This window comes from Phaenicophaeus curvirostris, chromosome 2 (assembly GCF_032191515.1).
Source record: "Phaenicophaeus curvirostris isolate KB17595 chromosome 2, BPBGC_Pcur_1.0, whole genome shotgun sequence".
Taxonomy (NCBI): domain Eukaryota; kingdom Metazoa; phylum Chordata; class Aves; order Cuculiformes; family Cuculidae; genus Phaenicophaeus; species Phaenicophaeus curvirostris.
This window is the reverse complement of record NC_091393.1, coordinates 22061603-22083243: the sequence shown is the minus strand read 5'-3', so window position 1 is coordinate 22083243 and position 21641 is coordinate 22061603. Positions and strand designations below refer to the sequence as shown.

Here is a 21641-nt window from a genome sequence, read left to right as displayed (position 1 = left end):
GCTTTTTACATTTTTCTTCCTTTTTTTTTAAATGATTTGGGGATGCTTTATTGTTTCCATTTCTAACTTCTGATGTCCTGTCCCTCCCCTTATTTTTGTAGAAGGGAAAAAGGCACTAAGGAAAAATGCAGGAAAACTTGTCTTGAGTCATAGGGCAGAGAAACTCTCTTGTTGTGCTCCTCCCGTGCACCTGTTGTGTGTGATGAGTTGGAGTGAGTTAGCCAAAGGTTTTCCTAGCCAATATAAAGTGAATTCTAACTGAGTAGTAGCTAATAATAGTGAACTAGGTAGTTCCTTCGACCTGTAAATGTATTCCATTCTTGCAATTAAATAATTAATCTGTTTTATCTGGAGTCAAGGAAAATCCTGATTTTATTTACTTTGCTTCTAAATAAAATTTTGATTATGACGCCCTGGATAGGATTATCTAACACAATAGGAACTGTGATAAATATGTTGGGAATTTACAAGAGAATTGTATAAATAGTAGTGAGAGTTCTTGATACTGAGAGCTGTATTGAGAGTTGAATAAGAGAGATGTGTCACTGGACTTTAATCACATGCTAAATGATATCTACTGTAGTGTTTATCACAATGTTTTATTTTATTTTGCACTGCTTATACCTAGAAAGATACTAACTAGTAAAGGACAGCAGAATTGAGTCGTAGCTTTTGATCAGTTAATAGATGGTGAGATCAAAAGACATTCAGCTAACCTAACATGAAGGTCCTTTAAGTTTTCCACCTTTAATTTCTGTTTTGGCTTTAGAGCACCAACAATGTGAGGATGCACCATCGTAATGGGTGAAATTTGTTCTGTGGTGATGAATGGCTGTAACCGACAGCAGGGCTCAGGAGAGAGTGCAAAATGGGATTTTTTGGAAGGGATCTAAATGGGAAGAGAGGGATGAACCTGCAAACTCTTCTTTGGTTTATCTCCAGAAAGCTGCAGAAGTGTTATCAGTCAGAAAAATCAAATGGGATCGACCAGGTTTTTTTAACGGAGAAGTGCACTAAGAGTAGGGTGATCAAAAATGTGCAACTGATGCAGGTGTCAGAACAACAGTCTGTCTGCAGTAGGGAAGAGGAATCATCAGAAACATCAGCAGAGAAGTGAGGGACTGGCAGTGGGTATGTAGATGTCAAAAGAGTAGGAGGCTGAAGTGGTAAACGCTGATAATGTTCAGAATGTAGAGGGGAGTTTTAGCAGCCAAGCTGCCATCCTGTGTATGCCCAAGTCTCCAGAACAAGGAATCTGTTATAAAGATGAGCCTCAGGCTGAGCAGAAGAAAAGAGGGAAAAAAAAAAAATCCTCCGTGTTGCAGAGTTTTACATGGAACCTTGAGGGGTTCTGGTCACGCTCATTCTCTGCAGCAAATCCACCTGGAAGCAAATAAGCAGTTCTGCTCAGACTTTATAGTAGTGTAAAATCAGTGATCTCAATATTAGCATTTCATAGTAACGATCATTTTCTGCCTGACTGATGTGTGGGTTTTGGTTTTGTTTTTTATCTAGGCTGACTGTTTTTTGGAGATGGTGTGATGAGACAAGTGAATAACCCTTTAATTAAAGTTGCTAGAATGAAATACATCTCAGGAATATGACTTAGACACACAACTCATTTGAGACCTTTTCCAGATGTCTAGCTCACTACAGAAGAACATGAGGACTTCTTTAAGCCTCCACTCTTTGGAACAGTTACTCTTGTGCCTAGAACTAAGCACATGCTTGTCCCCATTAATTGAAGTCTACAGTCAAAGTGAACTGTGCGCTTAACTGTTAAATGGGCTTGTGGTCTCGACTGTGTACTTGGTGTCTATGCGGTGGTTTGGCAAAGTCTGTTATAAGCATGTAATCAAACACTTGGAAAGCATGGCTTTTTGTCAGTTAATGACTCTCAGCCAAACCAGCAGCGTTCTGATACCGTATTACTTCATGATGTTCACAACAATGTGTTCCTTCCAGCATGCCATTTAGTGTGCACACTTTGCCTCAGTCGTACCACTTCGTGTTTAGGTTTTCAAACATTGGACCTGATGCCTTTCTTCTGTACTGCTGGATGGGTGCCATCTTTTTTGTGAAATGACAAAGATTTTAGTTTACTTAAACTGTCAACTTGTCTTTTTTTCTCTGTGGTATCTCACCCAGCGCTCCTTGTTAGATGCTGCCTGCATTTCTAAAAACAAGTTTCATAAAACAGTTTCGGTCTCTATCTATTTCCCCCATGCCAAAAAGGTCTTTACTACCTCTGGGTGAAACAAAACCTTTAAACGCTTACCTAGTGATTGATAGAGCAAAGTTAAAATAACTTAGGAGTTCTAACCTTCTTTGGCAGTAGAAGAATATATGTTCTGTCTCTGTTTGTTGGCTTGCTCTTGTCCAGTGTGGGTAAAAAAAAAAATAAATTGAACATTTCTTGTATTTTCTTAATTGTTAGCAGCTTGGAAAATTATGGGTCAGGTAAATTGATAACCCTGTAAGTATTATTCAGTCCATGGTTCTACTGTTACCTTTCATTAAACTGCTTTAAATGCATGATATCTCAGGCCAGCTGGTTCCACTGCTGCATTTTTCCATTGTCAAAATTACAGAAGGTTTGGTCTCATCAGGGCTGCATGGCTTTACTTTGTTTGTTTGCCTAAACTGTTTGGATCTCCATGCTCCAAGACTGAATAATGCAAACTTCATTCATGGAAAAGCGAACACTTTGTATAAGGTTAGGGCATCACTTGTCAGCTCATCAACATTCACTAATTGTATCCCTTGCTTTTCACAGCTCCTCATGTTAGATACAGCAATTAGACACTTGTGTATTTATATATTATTTTTCTTCTGTATGGCACTGTATTCTGTGAATGTGTCAAGGCACATTATTTGAGAATCTATACTCGCTTTAAAGTGAAAAGCAGAATTATCGCCCCAAGAAATGTTTGCTTGTGGTTTAAGCGCGGGTTTCTGAGGGCTTTGATTCACAAGCTAAAATGGCTAATGGGGTTACTGCTTCTAGCATGCACACAGGGCTGAGAACGCTGATACCCTTGAGAAACCTCTGCATCTTCACATGCAGTGGTTTAAGGGAATCTATCCTGGATTTTCTTTTTTCAAGAGAATGTTGTGCTCTATACTTTGCACTACATGTAGCTTGTGAATCAGAAGCCTTAAGCAGCTGATTGCTGCTTTGTTCCATTAAAATATACTTAGCATAGAAAGGAAGGTGAGTGGGGTATAAATGTTCCATTTGTTTGTGTTATGTTCTAGAGTCACAGTTGCATCCTTTTAAAAATGGCTTTTTTCCTTGGTAAGTAATTTAGGTTAAATCAATGTGATTTTTACTTGGAGTTGTGGGAAGGCTTCTGTGATATTTGTCCGTAATCTCAAACATGGGTTTGGACTGATTTGTGGATTTTGCAAAGACAGAATTGACAGTTAACTAGGACACATAAATAATTTCAGCTCAAAACTGGGGACACTTGACCAAGGTATAGTTACGTAGTGGCATGTTAGGAATATTGTGACAGAAGGACCTTCTTACATGTGTGTGACTGTAGAAATCCTCTAATTTTTGAACCAAGATCTTTCAGTAGATTTGCTGTCTATATTTATGTTCTAAGTCTGTTTAAATTCAAAGCTTCAAAAGGCATTGGAAATCTTGCTTCTAATACCTGGAGTCAGAGAAGGTACATTTTTTTTTCCCCCCCTTCTTGTGGTGAGTCTTGGAACTGTGTTTTTGAACAAATACAGTGCTTTTTGAAGTTCCCTATGATAAGCAAACAAAGGTAACTTTCCTTTGTGAAAGGAAGGAACAGAGAGATACTTGAAGCAGCTTTCAGGTTGCTAAAACTAATAAACATGGTGTTTATTGGAATAGTAATTGCCATCTGGAACAAAAAGGTGGATTTTTTTTTTTTTAATCAGATGTAGAGGGTTTATTTTTCTGAAAATATGTACTTTTGATGGAAAATGTATATATTTTAAGGCTAAAACTGAAAAATTGCATCTTTTGTGCCCCAAAATTAGCTTGGGAATGCAGATGCTTATGTTTGGATAAACTGGTAGAGGGAGAGGAAATTAGATTAAAATGGCTGATGCATATGGGAATCATCTTAAAATTAGATGCTTCTCATAAAACAAGACATCACAGATGTTACTCATAAACTCTTCTACTTTTTGTGAACTCTTTATTACTCTTTGAGGACTCAATAAATGTTGGGAGTTGATAGGTTTGACATTTTGCTTTGCCTAAAGCTCCCTTGCACTTGCTTGTATGTAAAGTTACCATGAGGAAAGAAAGGATTAATGTGTAAAACACAGAGCTAGGAAAAGTTGAAGCTAGTGTTTTTTGTGAGGGTTGTCTGCAAAGTGACATCTCTGATGTTACTAATGCCTTCCTGTCTTGGAAGGCTCTAGAATGTAGGTAGAACCCAACCTGTTTGTAGCAATACACAGCATTTGCAGATACAGCTGTTCAAGAAGCTGCTGCAGCGGGCTCGCTTCAGGTCAGGCTTCTTTATAGCTAATACTTGTTTGCAGTCTGTACCTCTGGGTGAAGTGTCTGGCAGGCATCGTAACCTGAATGTGCTATGACATATTATGTGACCCGTACTGCATGCCTTTGTTTATACTATCGTACTGCAACAAAACCAGACTTTTTTTTTTTTCTGTTCTCTAATATAGATTGGGGGGTGCTGCAGTCTGAATGTCTTCTCTGTACGTGACAACAGATTATCTCGAATCCCCTCTGAAATTTCCCAAGCCACTGAACTTCATGTCCTCGATGTTGCTGGAAACAGGTAAGAGATTTGTGTATTGTAATGTTCTTTTGCTGGATTTATTCAATTCTTTCTAACAACAAACAATATTGTCTAAGCATGAAGTAACACAAAACCCCAATTATAACTTTTGTGTTAGCGCTAGTTTTGCAATTGCCAGTCTTCTCCCTTGGGCCAAAGTAGCATAAATTGTGTGTTGTCATGAATACGTTTCTTGAGTTGCTTTGACCCTGGGCAAAAGATAGGATTTAAAAAAAACCCTCTGGATTTGTATATTTGTATATTTCTGAATTGGAACTAGGCAATTTAGCCGAAGCTGCCAGCTTTAATGTCAAATAACACTGATATTGTCTTACCTTAGAGATAGAGTGCAAGTAACAAATAATGCCACTTTGACCTTGTGGCTTCTCATGAATCTTAGTTGATATGCTTCAGACATCAAGATGCAAAAAGGCACTGGCTGAAGCATAGAGCAGCGAATTAATTCAGTTGCTTAGTAGGAGGTTAAGTGAAAAAAAAAAAAAAAAAGAAAAAGCAAACGGCATCTCATCTATGCAGTGTAATTGTCTCATAAACACTTATTGTTTCTGTTCTGGCAGTTCTGTATGTATTAGGCTCCAGAGCAGAAGCAGCTGTCTGCCTTCCAGGGCATTTTACTGCAGCAGAAAAAGCTCAGCACTGTTTTATCTGTTATTCACATCTGCTGAGAATTATGGTATATAGTTAAGCTATAGATTCTTCTTAAAATAACAGAATAGTTAGAGTCTGACTACTGCAATGCCTTCTATTAGAGGCATTAATCACAATCCTGTGCATTCCAACTCAGGGATATATGCTTATGAGGTGACTTCATGACCATCTAGTAAATCTTGTAGAGATTACCCTGACTTTTTTACTTTTCTTTTTTGAACCAGGCTGACGTATCTTCCCCTCTCACTGACTACCTTAAAGCTGAAGGCTTTGTGGTTGTCTGATAACCAGTCCCAACCTTTGCTGACGTTTCAGACTGACACAGACCCTGAAACTGGAGAAAAGATTTTAACGTGTGTATTGCTTCCTCAAATGCCTTCTGAGCCTGGTTGCCAAGGTAAGTGCCTAGAGTCAGTTTTTCATGATGTACATCTTCTTTGTTTATGGTGTTGTCTGTTCCATAAAGGTTTGTAAACTGTGCATAAGCTGTAATAAACAAAGTAGCAAATTTTCACCATTAAACACCTTTTTCCTGTTGTAATCATTCTGATTTTTAAAAGACTGGAAAAACATGGCTCTAAGTATTATTTAAAATACAATGACACCAGCTACAATGAATGAAATACAGACCGTGAAGAAGATTTAATATCATGATTCTGAGGCTTGCCAGTGGGCCAAGTAGCTGTGTCCATATTTGTGTATACTGACCATGCATCTTAAATACATATTTAGGCAGTGCAAATTGGTGGCTTTCCATCCACAGTCTCTTTACCAGAAAAATAATTGCATAGCTTGTGATAAGGAGTAGACATTTTACATTTTAGCGAGGTAATTTTCTTTCAAGCAGCAATACTGTACAGTAAATTTATTGTATTCTTCAGCAAGTGTAGAAGTGCACTGTAAGTTGCTTCTACCTCTGGTGCTGAAACTTGCTTCTAGGTCAGGTGGAACCATAAACTCTTTCACTGTTGTCTGGTTGCTGCGCCAGTAACTTCTCGATGTTTTTTTGACCTTAAGCTTTTATAGCAATGTGTGAACATTCTAGGGGATTAGTCCTAGCTAATATTTAAAACTTGTACTCTAATCACTGGAGAATAATTTAGCCCACACAATAATAGACTTATAAAAGAGACTATGTGGATTCTTCTCCACTGAGTACAAAGGCGGCTTGAGGAGAAAAGATCAGCTGTAGAAATCTGTATCGTAGGTTCGCAGACTTAGATCAATTCCTCTCTTTCAAGACTATTCAGCTGACACAAATAGAAATCATTAAAGCAGCAAAAATGTGAAAATGGCTTTGTTTTGTGTCAGCTTCTGGATTTTAAGGATACAAATTGCATTAAAAATTAAAATAAGTAAATAAATTCATACGTTTTAGATTTAGAGAAGGTTAAGTTAGCTTGAGAAGAGTAACTGAGCCAGGCTGACTCTCTCTAAAGGCCTCCTTACTAGAAATTAGTTTTCTTCTTTGCCTAATTAATCTTGTGTCTTCAAGGGTTGAAGGCTTGGAATGAAGATTATGGAACTTGTATGCATAGCAATACTAAAAGGATAAGGGTCAATAGAAGCAGTGATCCTGTGTTATGGAATACCATTTAGGGAACTGGCTAATGTTGGATGGCATCCGTGATCTGGAAGAAAAGCATGTATAGTATAGATAGTATACAAGATGTATTAAATTATATAATTAGTGCTCTGAAACTATTACAAACCTAAAACAGTCCAAGTACAGAAATTTCTCATTTATGCATAAACTATTTATCGTGTGTACTTGGTAACAGGAAATTGGTTCAAGTTCTATTTTCTATGAAAAAAATAGAAATAATCATCTGCAAATCACAGATTAGTGATTGGTTGGATACTGCAGTTACTAACAGTATAACGTGTTGGTGCTTTAGACTTGCTTTGAATCTTTATTTACGTTTTGTTGTTTTAACAGATAACCTACCACGATGTGGTGCCCTGGAGAGTTTGGTAAATGAAGTGTCAGATGAAACATGGAATGAGCGGGCAGTGAATAGAGTCAGTGCAATTCGCTTCTTAGAAGATGAAAAAGATGAAGAGGATAATGAAATGGTATGTTTCCAAGCCTTTGGATACCTGCAAACACTGACTTTAATGCAAAACTGTAAAAAGTATCTGAGCTCTCTTGCTGTAAATATTTCAGCTGTTACTGTGTGGTTTTGCGTTCCTTTGTAGCAGAGACTGTTCATGTTGACTGGTGAAACTTTTCATATTGACTTAAAATGCCTTTCTTTTTTTCTGCTTTGAATATAACTTATATGTCCTGATGCAGGACACACTTTCTTTTGCTTTGTCTTCCCGTGTCTGCTCAGGATGTTTTCTTCCAGAAACAAGATAGGATCTTTGTCTGCATCTGTGAAGCTTTACTGCCTGAAAGTATATAGAATCTAATTTAGGATTCCAGCACTCTGGCATTTGTCTCCATTAAGTTTGCCGTTGTTTGTCTCTCTACTTTCTGTTTTCAATCTCTTTCTGTCTCTTTATTTCTTCTTTATTTTTCTCCACCATTTGCATTGAAACAACCATAGTGTCCATAAATATCAAAAATGTTGCTCATTAGTTTCCCACTTAAACAAAGGATGTGGGAACATCTGTCACTGTACTTATAAGACCTCTCCATTAGGTTAGGCTCTGTATGTATTAAAGATCAAAATGCAACATGATCTTTAGCTTTACTAACCTTCATTAACAATTAAAACTCTTTGTAAAGCTTACGACTGCTTAAATCAGATTTTCAGCATGCTTCTCTGATGCTCTAAAAAAATTGTTGGTCGCTCTCACTAGAGCTCTGCTTGAGATACTTCAGGGCATTCTCTGGATTGTTGCATGCTACAAACTTGATCTTATTTTAAAAAGTGACTACAAAAAATTATTAGTAGGGACATGAACCTGTAAGTTTTCAAGCGAGATGGTTGCTTAATCTAAAGCAGCAGAAACTGTCTCTGACAAATGTCATTCATAGACTGACTGGTAAGGGAGTTCAGAAGGATGCTTCTTAAGAACTGTATCAAGCGAGGAGTATCCATACAATAATGAAGGCTTAGGTGTTAATGATCACTGCTTTTGGTCATGATTTTGTGGCCTAACTTGAGGCAAGAACCTTTTTAGCAGCAAAAGAAGTTTATGGTCCTGTTGGGGAGGAAGGAAGGCAGATTTCCGCAGCAGTCTTGAGTGGTGCCCCCGTTTATGGGTCATCAGTTCCATATTAATCTGTACAGTTTACATATATACCACTGAAAAGTAATTTTATATATATATAATATATATATGTATTGCACTGATACGTATTTGTGCAATTATTCATAGTGTTCTGTTGGTCTCTAATCTGCAAAATCTGGGGGGGGGTTGTAAATTTTGTTTTTTCTTGTAAAGGTTTCAGCATAATGATGTTAAATGTTCTTTTGTCTAAGATGGGAGAGAAATGCTCCCTCTTCTTAAGATTTGTCCTCTATTGGCAAGAGAACCAAACTATGTAGTGGGGCTGGAAGGCATACAGAACTCCACACAAACATGTATTTGATACCGTAAAGAGATCTTGTGATATACTTTTAAAACCAGCTGAATATTTCTTTTTTGAAATGTGATCTTAAATCACTTGGATGTTTTTTTGGGACGGAAAAAAAAATTCCCAACTATATTTATGAAATAATCTTCACTTCATAACTTGTAACTGTACTTCACTTGAGTCGCTTTCATATTAGTAGGTCAAGAGAGGAAAAAATGTGCTCCCAGACAGTTACTAAAACCTCTTTAACTGTCTTCATGACGAAACAGCTATGAAAATAATGCTCAACATAGAGCACTGTAGTTTGAGAAAGAAAAGGGGGGAGAGGGAAAAAAAATCAATACCTAATATTTGATATGTGAATGCTAAAGCCTTGAAAGTATATGTTGCTTTTCAAAGAGACGAAGGCAAAACCACTTATTGCGCTGTTTATTTTTAGAGAACACTTCTAAGGCGAGCCACTCCACACCCTGGAGAATTAAAGAACATGAAAAAGACAGTGGAGAATTTACGGAATGATATGAATGCTGCTAAAGGACTGGATTCAAACAAAAACGAGGTCAATAATGCCATTGACAGAGTGACCACTTCTGTGTAGAGTTTCATCTCCAGGTTTTACCTCCTGTGTCTTCCCCTGCTGTTGAAATGTTCCTGTCGTCTTCTGGGACCTCACTGAGCCCCTCTTTGTTTTTAACCAGAACCTGATTCATCGTCTCCATATGTGTGAAAAGTGCTGCCCACTGGAAGAAAGTGCCTTATTTCATCCAGGCAGTGAACCAATAATTTCCAAATCAATATTGTAATTTTAATAGTGCTAGGCTTTTTTAAGTATGATACACTACTGTATGCAGAATAGAATATTTTTGTCTTAAACACAGGGGAGATAATGCCTTTCTTTTCCAGAGTGCTGGGATAGCCTTTTCCCAGTGGCTGGATGTGACGGTGAGAAATATAGTTTTGTGGAAAATTGATACACTTTTTTATTTTTTTGGCAGCTCAGATGGTGTAAATTTTAAATTTTTGTATAGGACTTTCATAACAAAATGATGTATTTCATTTTTAAGAGAAAATATATCTTGAGCGGTACATATTTTAGCATTTGTGGAAGAGAAGAAGTTTCATGGACAAGTGTATTCATTCATTTGTACCACCCATTGTGCCTTATTGTGTCTCGTATGTCATATTGGTCTTAAATATAGCAAGTCTCGAGGAAAATGGCAAGATTTAAACTCGAGTCTCCTGTTTTAGATGTGTTTTTCTTTTCAGACAGTAATATGTTGGGATTTTTACAGTAGACAACTTATATCATGGGATTTTAGGTTATGAAGCACAAATGTTGGTTTTGTTGTAAACAGAATTAAGATTAAAATGACCAAACTGCTATTGTTTATTACGTAATGCACTCACACTTTAACTTTGTTGTAATGAAACATCTTGGTTTGGATGCCGTGTTGCATTGCAGTCACTAGAAATTCATGCTTCCGTTGTCTTTTTTAAACGTGCCATCTGTAAAATAACTTGAAAAACAGCACGATAGACTTTCAGAAGCACAGTATGAAACTAGCTTTATGTATTACACAAGAAAGCATGATACTTTAAAGTGCTTTGGTGGTTTTATATAAGTATATAAAACCATAATAAAAAAATCTTTAAAACCGTCAGTAGATTTATTGTGTCATTAAAATAGCAATTAAAATCTGTATGAATTAATACTGGAATTTACTATGATTGTTACTGTGTTGCACTTCCAGTGGTCCAATGCTGATTTCCAGGTTTTATTAAATCTGTGGTTTCTGATTTGTTTATAAGGGTAAGTATTAACCAAATGGAATTCAGTAAATTTAACAATTTTGCAAAAGGCAGATAGAGATTGATTTTTGGTGTCTCTGGGTTCTGTATGTGTTGTGAACTGAGGAAGACCAGTAACTTATTCAGTGGAGGGACTTGGGCAGTGTGAGTTTAAAGCAAGAATGTGATGTATTTAGTGTGAGCAATGGACTCAAATTTCCACAAAATGAAAGACTTGACACTTTGTGTATGGCTAAGCACATCCCTTCTTCTGCTGAACGTTTCTTCTGGTAAGTGTTGCTTGTGTGAGGTTTTCTGGGATGGAGGCAAAGGAGGAGATCAGGTAAATTATACTAAGTTCTGTGTTGAAGTGAATAACTGCAATATTAAGTGATTTTGTAATTTAACGTTTTGATTTGAAGCCTTTACAAAAGGTGTTCATGTAGCTATTGCAAGCCATGTGCAAGTATACAAATCTAACCTGGGAAAATGCATCAATTTTTATGATCTATTCTCATCTCAGGGATTCCTTGTTTAAGCTTCAAGCTGTGGCCTCTTTGCAGGAGCTGCTGCTGGTTGATAGGTTCATGGATAGTGCAATTTCATTCTTCGCAAAGCAGAGTTCTGCCACTTGGTCTTGGTAAGCTGCTATTAAAAAAAATACTGGGGTAACACAACAGAAGTTTAAAAATGTAGGAAACTGTACCCAGAGTCCAAGCAAACCTTGGCAAATTCATTTGAAGATGAAAATGAGTTCCTAAAAAGGACAGACTGAAGCCAAAGGCAGCAAGACGTTGCGATGACAGTTTTTCATTTGGAGGCTGTGGTCTGTTTGTTTTGGTTTTAGTGTCTGCTCCAAATATAAACAGGAGAGCTCCATCAGCAAAATGAAATACATGTGTAAAGCCTGGATTTGGGCCTTGCCTAACATGCCACCATATGAAAATAATTTTCTGCCTGTGTGCACACACTGCCTCTTGCTGAAGTCAGAACAAGATCGTAGAATCATAGAATAACCAGGTTGGAAGAGACCCACCGGATCATGGAGTCCAACCATTCCTATCAAACACTAAACCATGTCCCTCAGCACCTTGTCCACCCGTGCCTTAAACACCTCCAGGGAATATGAATCAATCACCTCCCTGGGCAGCCTCTGCCAGTGCCCAATGACCCTTTCTGGGAAGAATTTTTTTCCTAATGTCCAGCCTAAATCTCCCCTGGCGGAGCTTGAGGCCATTCCCTCTTGTCCTGTCCCCTGTCACCTGGGAGAAGAGCCCAGCACCCTCCTCTCTACAACCTCCTTTCAGGTAGTCGTAGAGAGCAATGAGGTCTCCCTTCAGCCTCCTCTTCTCCAGGCTAAACAACCCCAAGATGTAAACCTTGTTCTTTGATAAGGGCTTTGTCACTGGGCTGTTGCTTTTTGTATGCTCCAGCAGGCTCGTGGAGCCTGCTCTGTGGCCCAGAAATTAGCCAGAAGACAGGCACTACTTGCTGCATTGGCTTTTACATGAAGTAGCTGGTCAGCAGCCAATTTATTTTTATATTCTTGTAAAATAGTGGAATGAATATTTGTTTTGGTTTCTTGGGCTGTAGTGAACTGGCTGATCCAGGCTTGTTGCCTTCATTTGAGATGGTTTCTTTACTTTAGGTGGCTTGTGCCATGTTCTTGTGGTCATCTCAGCCAAAGACAGGTGATACACCTTGCTTATTGACGGTGTTTCCCTCCATTCATTTGTTAAAGAAAATAAATTGAGCTCAGAGTAGAATCTAACAGTCACTTCTTTATGGGAGCTGAGGTCCATCATCACACAATCCTGCTGCTATCCCCAAAGGAGAGCTGGTGTTCCTCACTGTTCACTGCAGTTGGAAATCAGTCTTTGCTTTGCAAATCTGTGTAATGGACGTTTGGATTTTCATTATGTTTCCTTTATGTTTGGGGCAGATCTGAAAGAGGAGGTGTATTTTTTCACATTCTTCACTAACACTGTGTAGCACTGTGTCTTGTTGATGGCTTTTGTTTATGCTCTTTGGGGGAGGCAATTTGAGATTCTGCTCTGCTGCAGAATTCAGCAGAATATACAATTTAGTGTAGGATGTTTGAGACTGGCAGTAAGCACATTTTTCCAGGTTTGAAAACAGCTGCTGGTAGTGTGGAATAATAGCAGCTGAAGTGTTTGTTTTCACGGCTGAAAAGATGCTTAGATATTCCCTGTGCAAACAATGACAAGTGGCTACCCTCTCTCTCCCCCAAATCCTAAATATCTGTTTCACAGTAGCTTATCATGAAAGGGTGACTTGCTTGTCGTTCCACCCGGTCAGACCTCCAGCAGCCTAGACCCCCGCAGTCCCTCTGCTCTCTTGAATGAGCTGTACGTGTGCCATTTTATAAAGAGGTTTGAGTACACTTGTCCTCCCAGCAGTGTCAGTAAAGTTCCAGGCAATTTAAATTGTGTATTTTATAGCCAAAAAAACCTGATGATGTTTGTTATGCTGAAGCAGTGTGTGTCACTGTGTCCTTGAATGCATGAGTCCTACCTTCCTGGTCTTTGTTTGGCTCTTTTCTGTTGCTGATAGCTGTGAGGAGCCTGCCTAGTGATTATAATTTTGTAAGCATGACTTTTCCTTTTTTTTTTTTTTCTCTTGTGTTTTTTTCAGTTGCTTTGTAAGTCTTTTGGGAGGTGGGTGTCACGCAAAGAAAAAACACTGCAATAAAGAAACACTGCACTACTTGCATGCTGCTTTACTAGCTAAACAGGTAATCAGGGAAAACCAATTGACCGTAGCGGTGCAGTGGGTTTAATATTAACCTGTCAGTTACTGCATGTGAGTTTGCTATTGAAAGTCACCATTCCATAGTCTTACAAGAGTAAGGGAAAAAAACCCCACTCTTGCTACCATTTTTAGTGTAGTTAGTGTAGTAAAAAAAATTTCCATCCCCTGTGTGTTGCTCCAGGCTTTTTCCACAGCTTGCATATAATTTATGTGTTGAGATTATTTTTCTGGCTTGCATTCCATATTCTTGATAATCAGCGTATTGTGGGAAAGTGAGTACTGGAAACTTGCATACTGTTGTCCTTTCCAGTAAATGACTTGTTTGTATCTGGGGCAAGCTGCTCAGCCTGCATCTTGTCTAATTTTAGTGCTTTACTAGTGCTGGGTAAACCACATTTAGCTGACTAGCTACTTAACAAGTTTTCACTACTCACAAATTCAGCTGAGAGTATTTGCACTAGGATTTTTTTTTTAAGTAAATTCTTGAGTATTCTTTAGCTGATCCTATTGTGCTTCAGTGTAAATGTCTGTCTCCCCCTGAGACTGAAGCATCCTATTTATCACAGATGTCCAAACCTTTAGTTAATGGAGAATTCGCTGACAGTTTTTACCTTGACTCTGGAAAGTCCAATTACTTGAGTTTTTAAATTGACTTGATAGGAGTGTTTCCCATCTTCAGTTTCCATCAGATACACTAATCTGCATCCAGGCTTAGGTTGCTATCAGAGAAGATGATAAAAGCAGACCGACCTTGGCTATCAATAAATGTTTTGGGTGTTCCCTTCCTCCTGAACCAATTGTGAAATTTTCAGCTGAACAATGCCTTCCTCTTTTATTCTAAAGTCAGGAATATAATTAATATTCATGAAAAATGTGAGTTTCTTCAGAGTGGAAAGGCAGATACCTGGTTGGAGGACAGGAACCATCTTATCTCTTCTTCTGTTGTTGGAGAGACTATGCACTTTACCACCTCTTGTACAGTTCTTGTGGCAACAGGTTGGCCAGACATGGGTTCTGCCAGAGCAGAAAGCTTTGAAGGGCTTAGTGTGTGACCGGACTTACCTTGCCTAACTTCAGGAGCAAGAGTTTGTGGCAGCCTGGTTTCAAATTTGTAATTTGTTCACGGTTGTCTCTTAACACTGATGTTCTTAGTCTGTTAGCACAGATCTTAAGTATTGTTATAGATGATCTTTGTAGAGAAGAAGTCTTCTTCTGAAAAGTACAGTCCCTGTGAAGAACTCTGTGGCTTCTCAGTGATGTTTTGGAGAAGGGATTTAGCAAATCTCCCTTGGCATTAATACCAGAAAGTGGAAACCTGATGTTCAGTAACCTATGACACTTTTTCTCTTCATGCTCATCTGTTGCTGGAGAGTGTTGTCTTGACCAGTATCTCTGGATGTGCAGCTGGAGGTGTGGTAACAGCCATGCCCAAAATGTTAGCGATGTTCCCTGCAGTAGACAAGTACTGACTGTGGTAACTTTCCTCAAAATCCACGCACAGCATGCAAAAACCATCAAAGCATCAGCAGCTTGAATTTTGGTTTGTGAGCATCCCTAGAATAATACAGAGACGGGACTTAACTGTTCAAAGAGAGTTCTGTGTCAGACTAAAACTATCTTCTTTTGGTCCTGAGGCAAACTTCAGCAAATTATGGGACTGTGCTACTGACGTAAGCAGTTTGATTCTCTGATCGCTCTCTCAGTTTTACCCAAACCCAAAATAAGTGGCCTACATTAACTGATTTCAAAGTAGCTCACAGGAGATACAATTGTCCCATATTTCTGGATTATTAGATGAGCTGCTACCTGAATGGTTCTCTACAGGTTGTTGACATAGTGGATTTCCACTAAGCATAGAATGGTTTGGGTTGTGAGGGACCTTAAAGATCATCTAGTTCCAACCCCGACTACCACGGGCAGGGACACCTCCCACCAGACCAGGCTGCTCAAGGCTTCATCCGAGCAATTTAAAACCAAAACAAAATCTAAACTAACTAAAAAAGAATGGTTATTTGAATATTACTGATGATCTTTTTTCCATTCAAAGGAGGAGAAAATGGCAAGTCTGAAGAGCGTTTGCGTAGTGGATGTTTTCAGGATAATCTACAGTAATTTCATTTCTTTTTAAGTGGTGTCTTCATTAAATTAAAAAATCTTATCTGGCTAGTTAACACTTGAACATCTAAGTTAAAAATTAAGTCATATATTTAACTGCTAGCAAAGTTTCCATGTGGAAGGTTTGCTTCAATAATCTGTTCAGGTAGCTTTTACATTGCCTTTTTTACAGTGAAATCATATTCAAGGATGCCTTTGTTTCAGCAGCATTTTGTTTAGCTTTCATTATTATTTCATGTGAATCACAGGAAGCTGTTTTAGAAACAGCCTTCTGTACTTCAAAATGGGAATGAGCCTGAAATGGTTTTCAATTAGTAGCATATGTTATGTATAGTTGTACTTTACGTACGCCTTTTAAAGGAAAAGAGTGTTTATATTCTAGAAAATACGTCTTTAAAGATATTTTCTTTCCCATATTTACTAATTAAGCTATTTAAGCAAATATTTTTTGCTGTCACTGCATGGTTTCAGTGTGTTATTTCAGAAATGTGTGTGGTTTTCATGTCTTGGCTTTTAATGCTTGGGTGTTTTGGATTTTTTTTCCTTTGCCAGGATGATTTAGGGTGATACATAGCATTTGCACACCTTTGTTGCCTGGAAGAAATTCATTCTGTAGAGGATTTATTGGCAAGATCTTATCAGAATAGACACCTTGTACTTTGTGAGACCAATTTGTCCTCTTAACGTACAGGGATATGATACAGAGGAGTATTTATGTGCTGAAGAGATTGCCTTTGAAAACATGAAAAACATTGAAAAGAGGTAGAAAGGGGCCCACCTGACACACTGATGAAATACTGAAAGAAAATTATCTGTTGCAAATCAATAAAGGTCATTACTAATGAAGGGAGATGAAAAATGTATTTCCATGGAATGGAACAACTCTTGAAGCTGTCAAATAGTTCTCCCTCCAAAGCATTTCTTATGCATTTACAAAAAGTCAGTATTACACGGTCCAAAGATCCAAGAAATTTAAAGCCCTAAATGCCGAGTTCCCCCTTTTCCTTTATTTTACTCCAAATATTTTATAGAGAGTGCAGAACTACTTGCTTTACTCTGTGTTTGCTACTAATGACTTAAACCAGTGACCATTTTAATCTTTTTGGGTCTCAGCTTTCCCATGTATCACAGGTCATAGAACGGTTTGAGTTGGAAGGGACCTTAAAGATCATCTAGTTCCAATCCCCACTGGTTCAGGCTTCTCAAAGCCTCATCTAACCTGGTCTTGAGCACCTCCAGGGATGGGGCAGCCACAGCTTCCCTGGGCAACCTGGGCCAGGGCCACATCACCTTCATCGTGAAGAATTTCTTCCTATTGTCTAGAACTTTCTAATGTCTAAAATGTCTTTCTTATGTCTAAAACACAAGAAGAAATTTCTTACCTTACTTTGGTAGTAAGAAGACAAATTTCTGTGAAATTCTTTAAGGGGGATGGTTTTTCTCTCATAATGTTAGACCTGTAGCTTCTTTGTCTCAAAGCCTGATCTTACAGCATTGAATCTAATGAGAATGAACTAATAAATCAGTGGAGCTTTTTAAAGATAGCTGTGTATTTGGAGTACAGATCTACTGACTGTTAGCTGAACTGTTGCAGCCTCTGACTTGAAGGGTGGTGGAAGCCAGAGTAATGAGTTGGATGGGTATTTCTTGAAAAAAAGAAAAACCCACAAATAAAATGATTGCTTTGCATTGAAGCACAACATAGAGCAGAGCTGTACCTTTCGTCTCCTACTAGCAAACTCTTCGTGCTACTGGACTCACTAAGAACTTGCAGCTTTCTGTAGCAACAAGGCTGCTCTTGCTTTTGTCCAAAAGGATGTGAAGAGCCCTGCACAGTAACAGCATCCCTGCGTCCCGTTCTCTGTTCCTCACCTTATATTGCTACTGACCTCTGAACTAAAAGTCTTACGTCTTCTTATTTCCAGCCCCTACCCCTTGTCTTTCATCAAAAAGGACTGAGTTGTGAAAAATGGCTGAGGATTAAGATTTGTTTTCAAAGTAGTGTTAGCCTACACGCGCAGCAGTGGCATTCATAGGACAGGTTTCTCCATTTTATTTCACAAAAGCACAATCCACAGATTGTTTTGCTTACAACAGGTATGTGTAAATGTCGGCTAAAAGGGAGTTCTGGTTGTTCCATTCAATCTTTTGCGTTTGATATGACCAAACCACGAAGCTGATTTTTTAAAGATAATGCCACCCATGGTATTTTATAGACCTAATGAAAATGTGAGTAGCTCTTACCCAGAATTGCCATTTTGTTTCTATTTTGCTTTAAAGCTTGGTAGATAAGAATAAATTGAAGACTAAACTCTCTTAGGTTTCAGATGACGTGAGGTGTGAAACAGATACTGGATTTCCCTTTGAACTGTATGTCAGCATGAGGAGAAGCATCCTGCTGTAGGAGAAGACAGGCAGGGAGCAGGAGAGACCTGCAGTTCTGCCTTCCCAGATTGGCTGCAAGGGGCATAGGGATGTAAGATCTCCTGATGGACATCAGCTCGCTCCTTTTGCATACAGGAGGCTACCACAGCGGTTGAAAGTACTCCTAGGATGGTGAAGTGATTGTCAGGATAAACTTAATTAAAAATCTATGTGTTGCCTTGAGAGAATAGCCTTTTACTGTTCTTACAGGACAAGAGGGAATGGCCTCAAGCTCTGCCAGGGGAGGTTTAGGCTGGACATTAGGAAAAAAAATTTCACAGAAAGGGTCATTGGGCACTGGCAGAGGCTGCCCAGGGAGGTGGTTGAGTCACCTTCCCTGGAGGGGTTTAAGGGACGGGTGGATGAGGTGCTGAGGGACGTGGTTTAGTATTTCATAGGAATGGTTGGACTCGATGATGATCCAGTGGGTTTCTTCCAACCTGGTGGTTCTATGATTACCGAATTTGGCAGGCTGGGTTTGAGAGGCTGTTATTTAGGATTGGGGATCAGAGTTAAACAAAGACGATGCGCTTCCTAGGAAGAAGTTAAAGGCTTCTCTGTACTCGTGTTTATTTTTAGAGTAAAATTGCTTTATGATTTCCTAGTAAGGTTAAAAGTTGACAAGGACTTAAACTCTCCCAGAATACCCTCAATGTATTGAGGTGTCACATGAGGTATTCTGAAATAAAACAGACCAAAACAACAGCAAACAATTTCAGCTAGCATGCTATTTCCCAGTCTGATTAGAATCGCAGTCCCCCTAGTTAATATTCATAGGAAACTAAGCTCCTCTTTAGGAGCACCCCTTTGTTTCCTTATTCTAGGCAAGTGTAAAGGAATACCAGGACATATCCTGCCCTGCATTTTCAAATGCTGGGAAGAATAGGAGCCTCTACTATATCACAATTGTGCTGCTTTTGCATTCAGTTCACCAATGAGCTAACTTGACAATCGGCTTGAGTGTCCTGAACCATGTGTTTTAGAATAACCAGAAATCTTGGCTATTTATCAGTGAACAGTGGTATCGCTGAATCTCAGTGGAGTTCAAAATGTGATTTAACAGCAAATTTCTTACAGAGGCCAGACATGCCTTCTATGTACAATGCAAATGAGACACTGAGGTATTGTTCTTGTCCATTTCCTCGTCTTTTCAGTCATACTAGAACCAAAAGCAAATGAAGAAACCCAAGGGGAGCTCTGTCAGCAGCTGAAGACGAATCAGTATGTCCAGCAGCAACAGCCTTGTCCTATCTCTGTTTCTTTCTTATCCTTAGATCTAGTAGAGATGGTGACATCTGGGGTGCTGATGACAGCAAGAAATCTGTTTGAATATAACCATTTTGCATTAAAAAGGGTAAAACTGAAGCTTAAAGAATTGCTAAATCTGAATTCAACACCTGCTTAAATGATGCGAAAGTCAGTCTGTGCTGCTGATTGCCGGCTGTAAGCTTGTTGATATGTTTTTCATTAGTTTGTGTTCCCCGTCTCTTTGCCTTGTTGGAGCATGTGCATTAATATATTATTGATAGTGTCAGACTGCTTTCTGCTGCTGGGTTTATGTGAGCATAAGGAAATTTAAAGGCAAAATTAAAAAAGCTTTTTAAGCTTAATGAAAAATGTTTCTTTGAAAATGACTTCTGAATTTCAGTGAAATTAATGTGCATAGGCAACCATGACACAACTTGCTGTGGATGAACTGCTGTGTATGAAGGAGAGGTGGGTTTTTTGAATGTAAATAAATAATGGATATTAGGGGAAAACTGGACTATAACCACTTTGAAAATCAGCAAACCTTAAAACATTTATTTAGTAGTGTACTTTCTATTGGGACCATTCAACAAACAGGACGTTTTATTTATAGATCAGTGAAAAACAGAGTGGGAGCTTGGTAGGTTTTGTACCACAGGTTGTGAGATGAAATGATTACTAAATGTATAAGTTTTCTTGTTGGTTTTCTTAATAGTAGAAAGTGTAATATTATTGAAGAGTGTGTTAATCATTTAATTCTTCTTTATGCTGAAGGTGTAGCTTGTTTCCATGCTTGTTTGAGTCCTTGATGGCTTCCGATACTTTCAACAGCCTTTTCTTGCTCTTTGTGTCACCAGTATTGCCCGTTAACTGGCAATGTGTGACTAAAGGTACCTCTCAAGGTAAAAAGTGGAAACCTTGTATTTATGAGAAACTAAAACACTTTTCAAAACTTGCCGGACAATTTCTGCATGTGCATACTTCAGTCACTTTCTTAAAATCTATTCATTGCCTATTTTTCTTTATCTTCCTCTCAGGACTCTATTAAGTGGCATCCCAAGTCTCCTAAACTGTACAGTGGTCATAATTGGAGCTCCCAGGGCTCTCGCTGGGCCTCATTGAAAGGAAAGGAACATTTTCATGGTGGTAACCTGTACAAATTCAGCTCTGCTAATGGAAAATGGAGGGAAGGAAGGATCAGTCCCGAGCAAGAAGCGGAGGAACTGGAGGATCCTGATGAGGATGTAGGTAGTCTCCTTGAAGTCAGGAGGGATGATGTTGTCTGTTTGTCTGCTCACAGTACTATGCTGTCGAGCACTTAGTGTTAGTGCTGTGCCTGCCTTGCTTGTGCAGAGGGTTCAGAATCATATTAGATGTTTTATTTCTTTACTTTGCCTGCAATTAAAGAATCTATCCAATCCCCAAGAGTACAGTGCAACTTGCTGGTTAGGATGAGTAATCCGAGCGACGATGAGAAACATATTTTTTATTTTACTCTTACTTATATCCCCAGTTACCATATCCCTCCATCTCTTTCAGGTAAGCAGCTTGTTAGTAGAGCTTGAAGCTCAATGTCTCCCAAGGACTGGCTGGTAGAAAAGTGAGGCTGCCCTGCTACTCTACTAAACATTTAGTTTTGGATAGTGCTCTTCCAGGATGCTGATATCTAGGAAAACCTGGATACTGTGGTTTCTCTAGCCTGCACCTACCCAGTTTTTTCCACCTGGGTGGCAGCTTTGCTGTCTTCTCGGTCATGACCTGGGGAAAGGAGGTTGTATAGGAGGTGGTTGCACTCTCACAGCCTTTCCCTTTTAGGACGCGGCTCACCAGTCTTTGCTCCAGATGTTTCTGAGTGTTGCAGAAGGAATTGGGGCTCCTGCTCCTCTGCCAGGACACCCGTTCCCTCCTTGCTTTCAACTGCTTCTGGTTTGGTCCTTCCTTTGGTCCCAACTCCCAGCCCTTGATTCTAGCCTTTTCCCTGGCACCCCTGGCATTGCAGCATTGCTGATGGATCTGGGTTAGTCATCCTGAGACTATTAAAAGAAGAATCTCCCACAAGAGATAAAAAAATAATATAAGTTTTATGTGAGTTAAAGCTAAACAAATTCCCTTTTAATTTTAAGTGAAAATAGGAAGCAATCATGCCTTGCTTGCTCTCCCTGGGGTTAGTGATGCTTCTTTCCATCTCAACTGAAAAGCGATTGTGGGAAAACTCTGATATAGATTGAAAACTAATGTGTCTGGTGGGGTTTCTGCACAGCTGTTCATGGTAATGCCACTGCTTTTTATTTCTGGTATTAAACTTG

At 38.9% G+C, this 21641-nt stretch overlaps 2 protein-coding genes across 5 annotated transcripts in view; one reads left to right on the top strand and one right to left on the bottom strand.

Annotated features, from left to right (window-relative positions):
* KLHL31 (kelch like family member 31) overlaps positions 1 to 21641 on the bottom strand; it is a 243792-nt gene that overhangs the window by 133529 nt on the left and 88622 nt on the right. The gene's annotated exons all lie outside the window — the stretch shown is intronic.
* LRRC1 (leucine rich repeat containing 1) overlaps positions 1 to 21641 on the top strand; it is a 102846-nt gene that overhangs the window by 62511 nt on the left and 18694 nt on the right. For 2 of the 4 annotated variants that reach the window (XM_069851510.1, XM_069851511.1), the window contains exons 11-15: positions 4675 to 4790; positions 5684 to 5856; positions 7399 to 7535; positions 9428 to 9547; positions 20373 to 20579. In XM_069851510.1, the coding sequence (XP_069707611.1) occupies positions 4675 to 4790; positions 5684 to 5856; positions 7399 to 7535; positions 9428 to 9547; positions 20373 to 20579 (753 nt within the window). Of the gene's footprint in view, positions 1 to 4674; positions 4791 to 5683; positions 5857 to 7398; positions 7536 to 9427; positions 10750 to 20372; positions 20580 to 21641 lie in introns of those variants that run through there. The other 2 variants (XM_069851512.1, XM_069851513.1) reach the window with 2 other exon arrangements.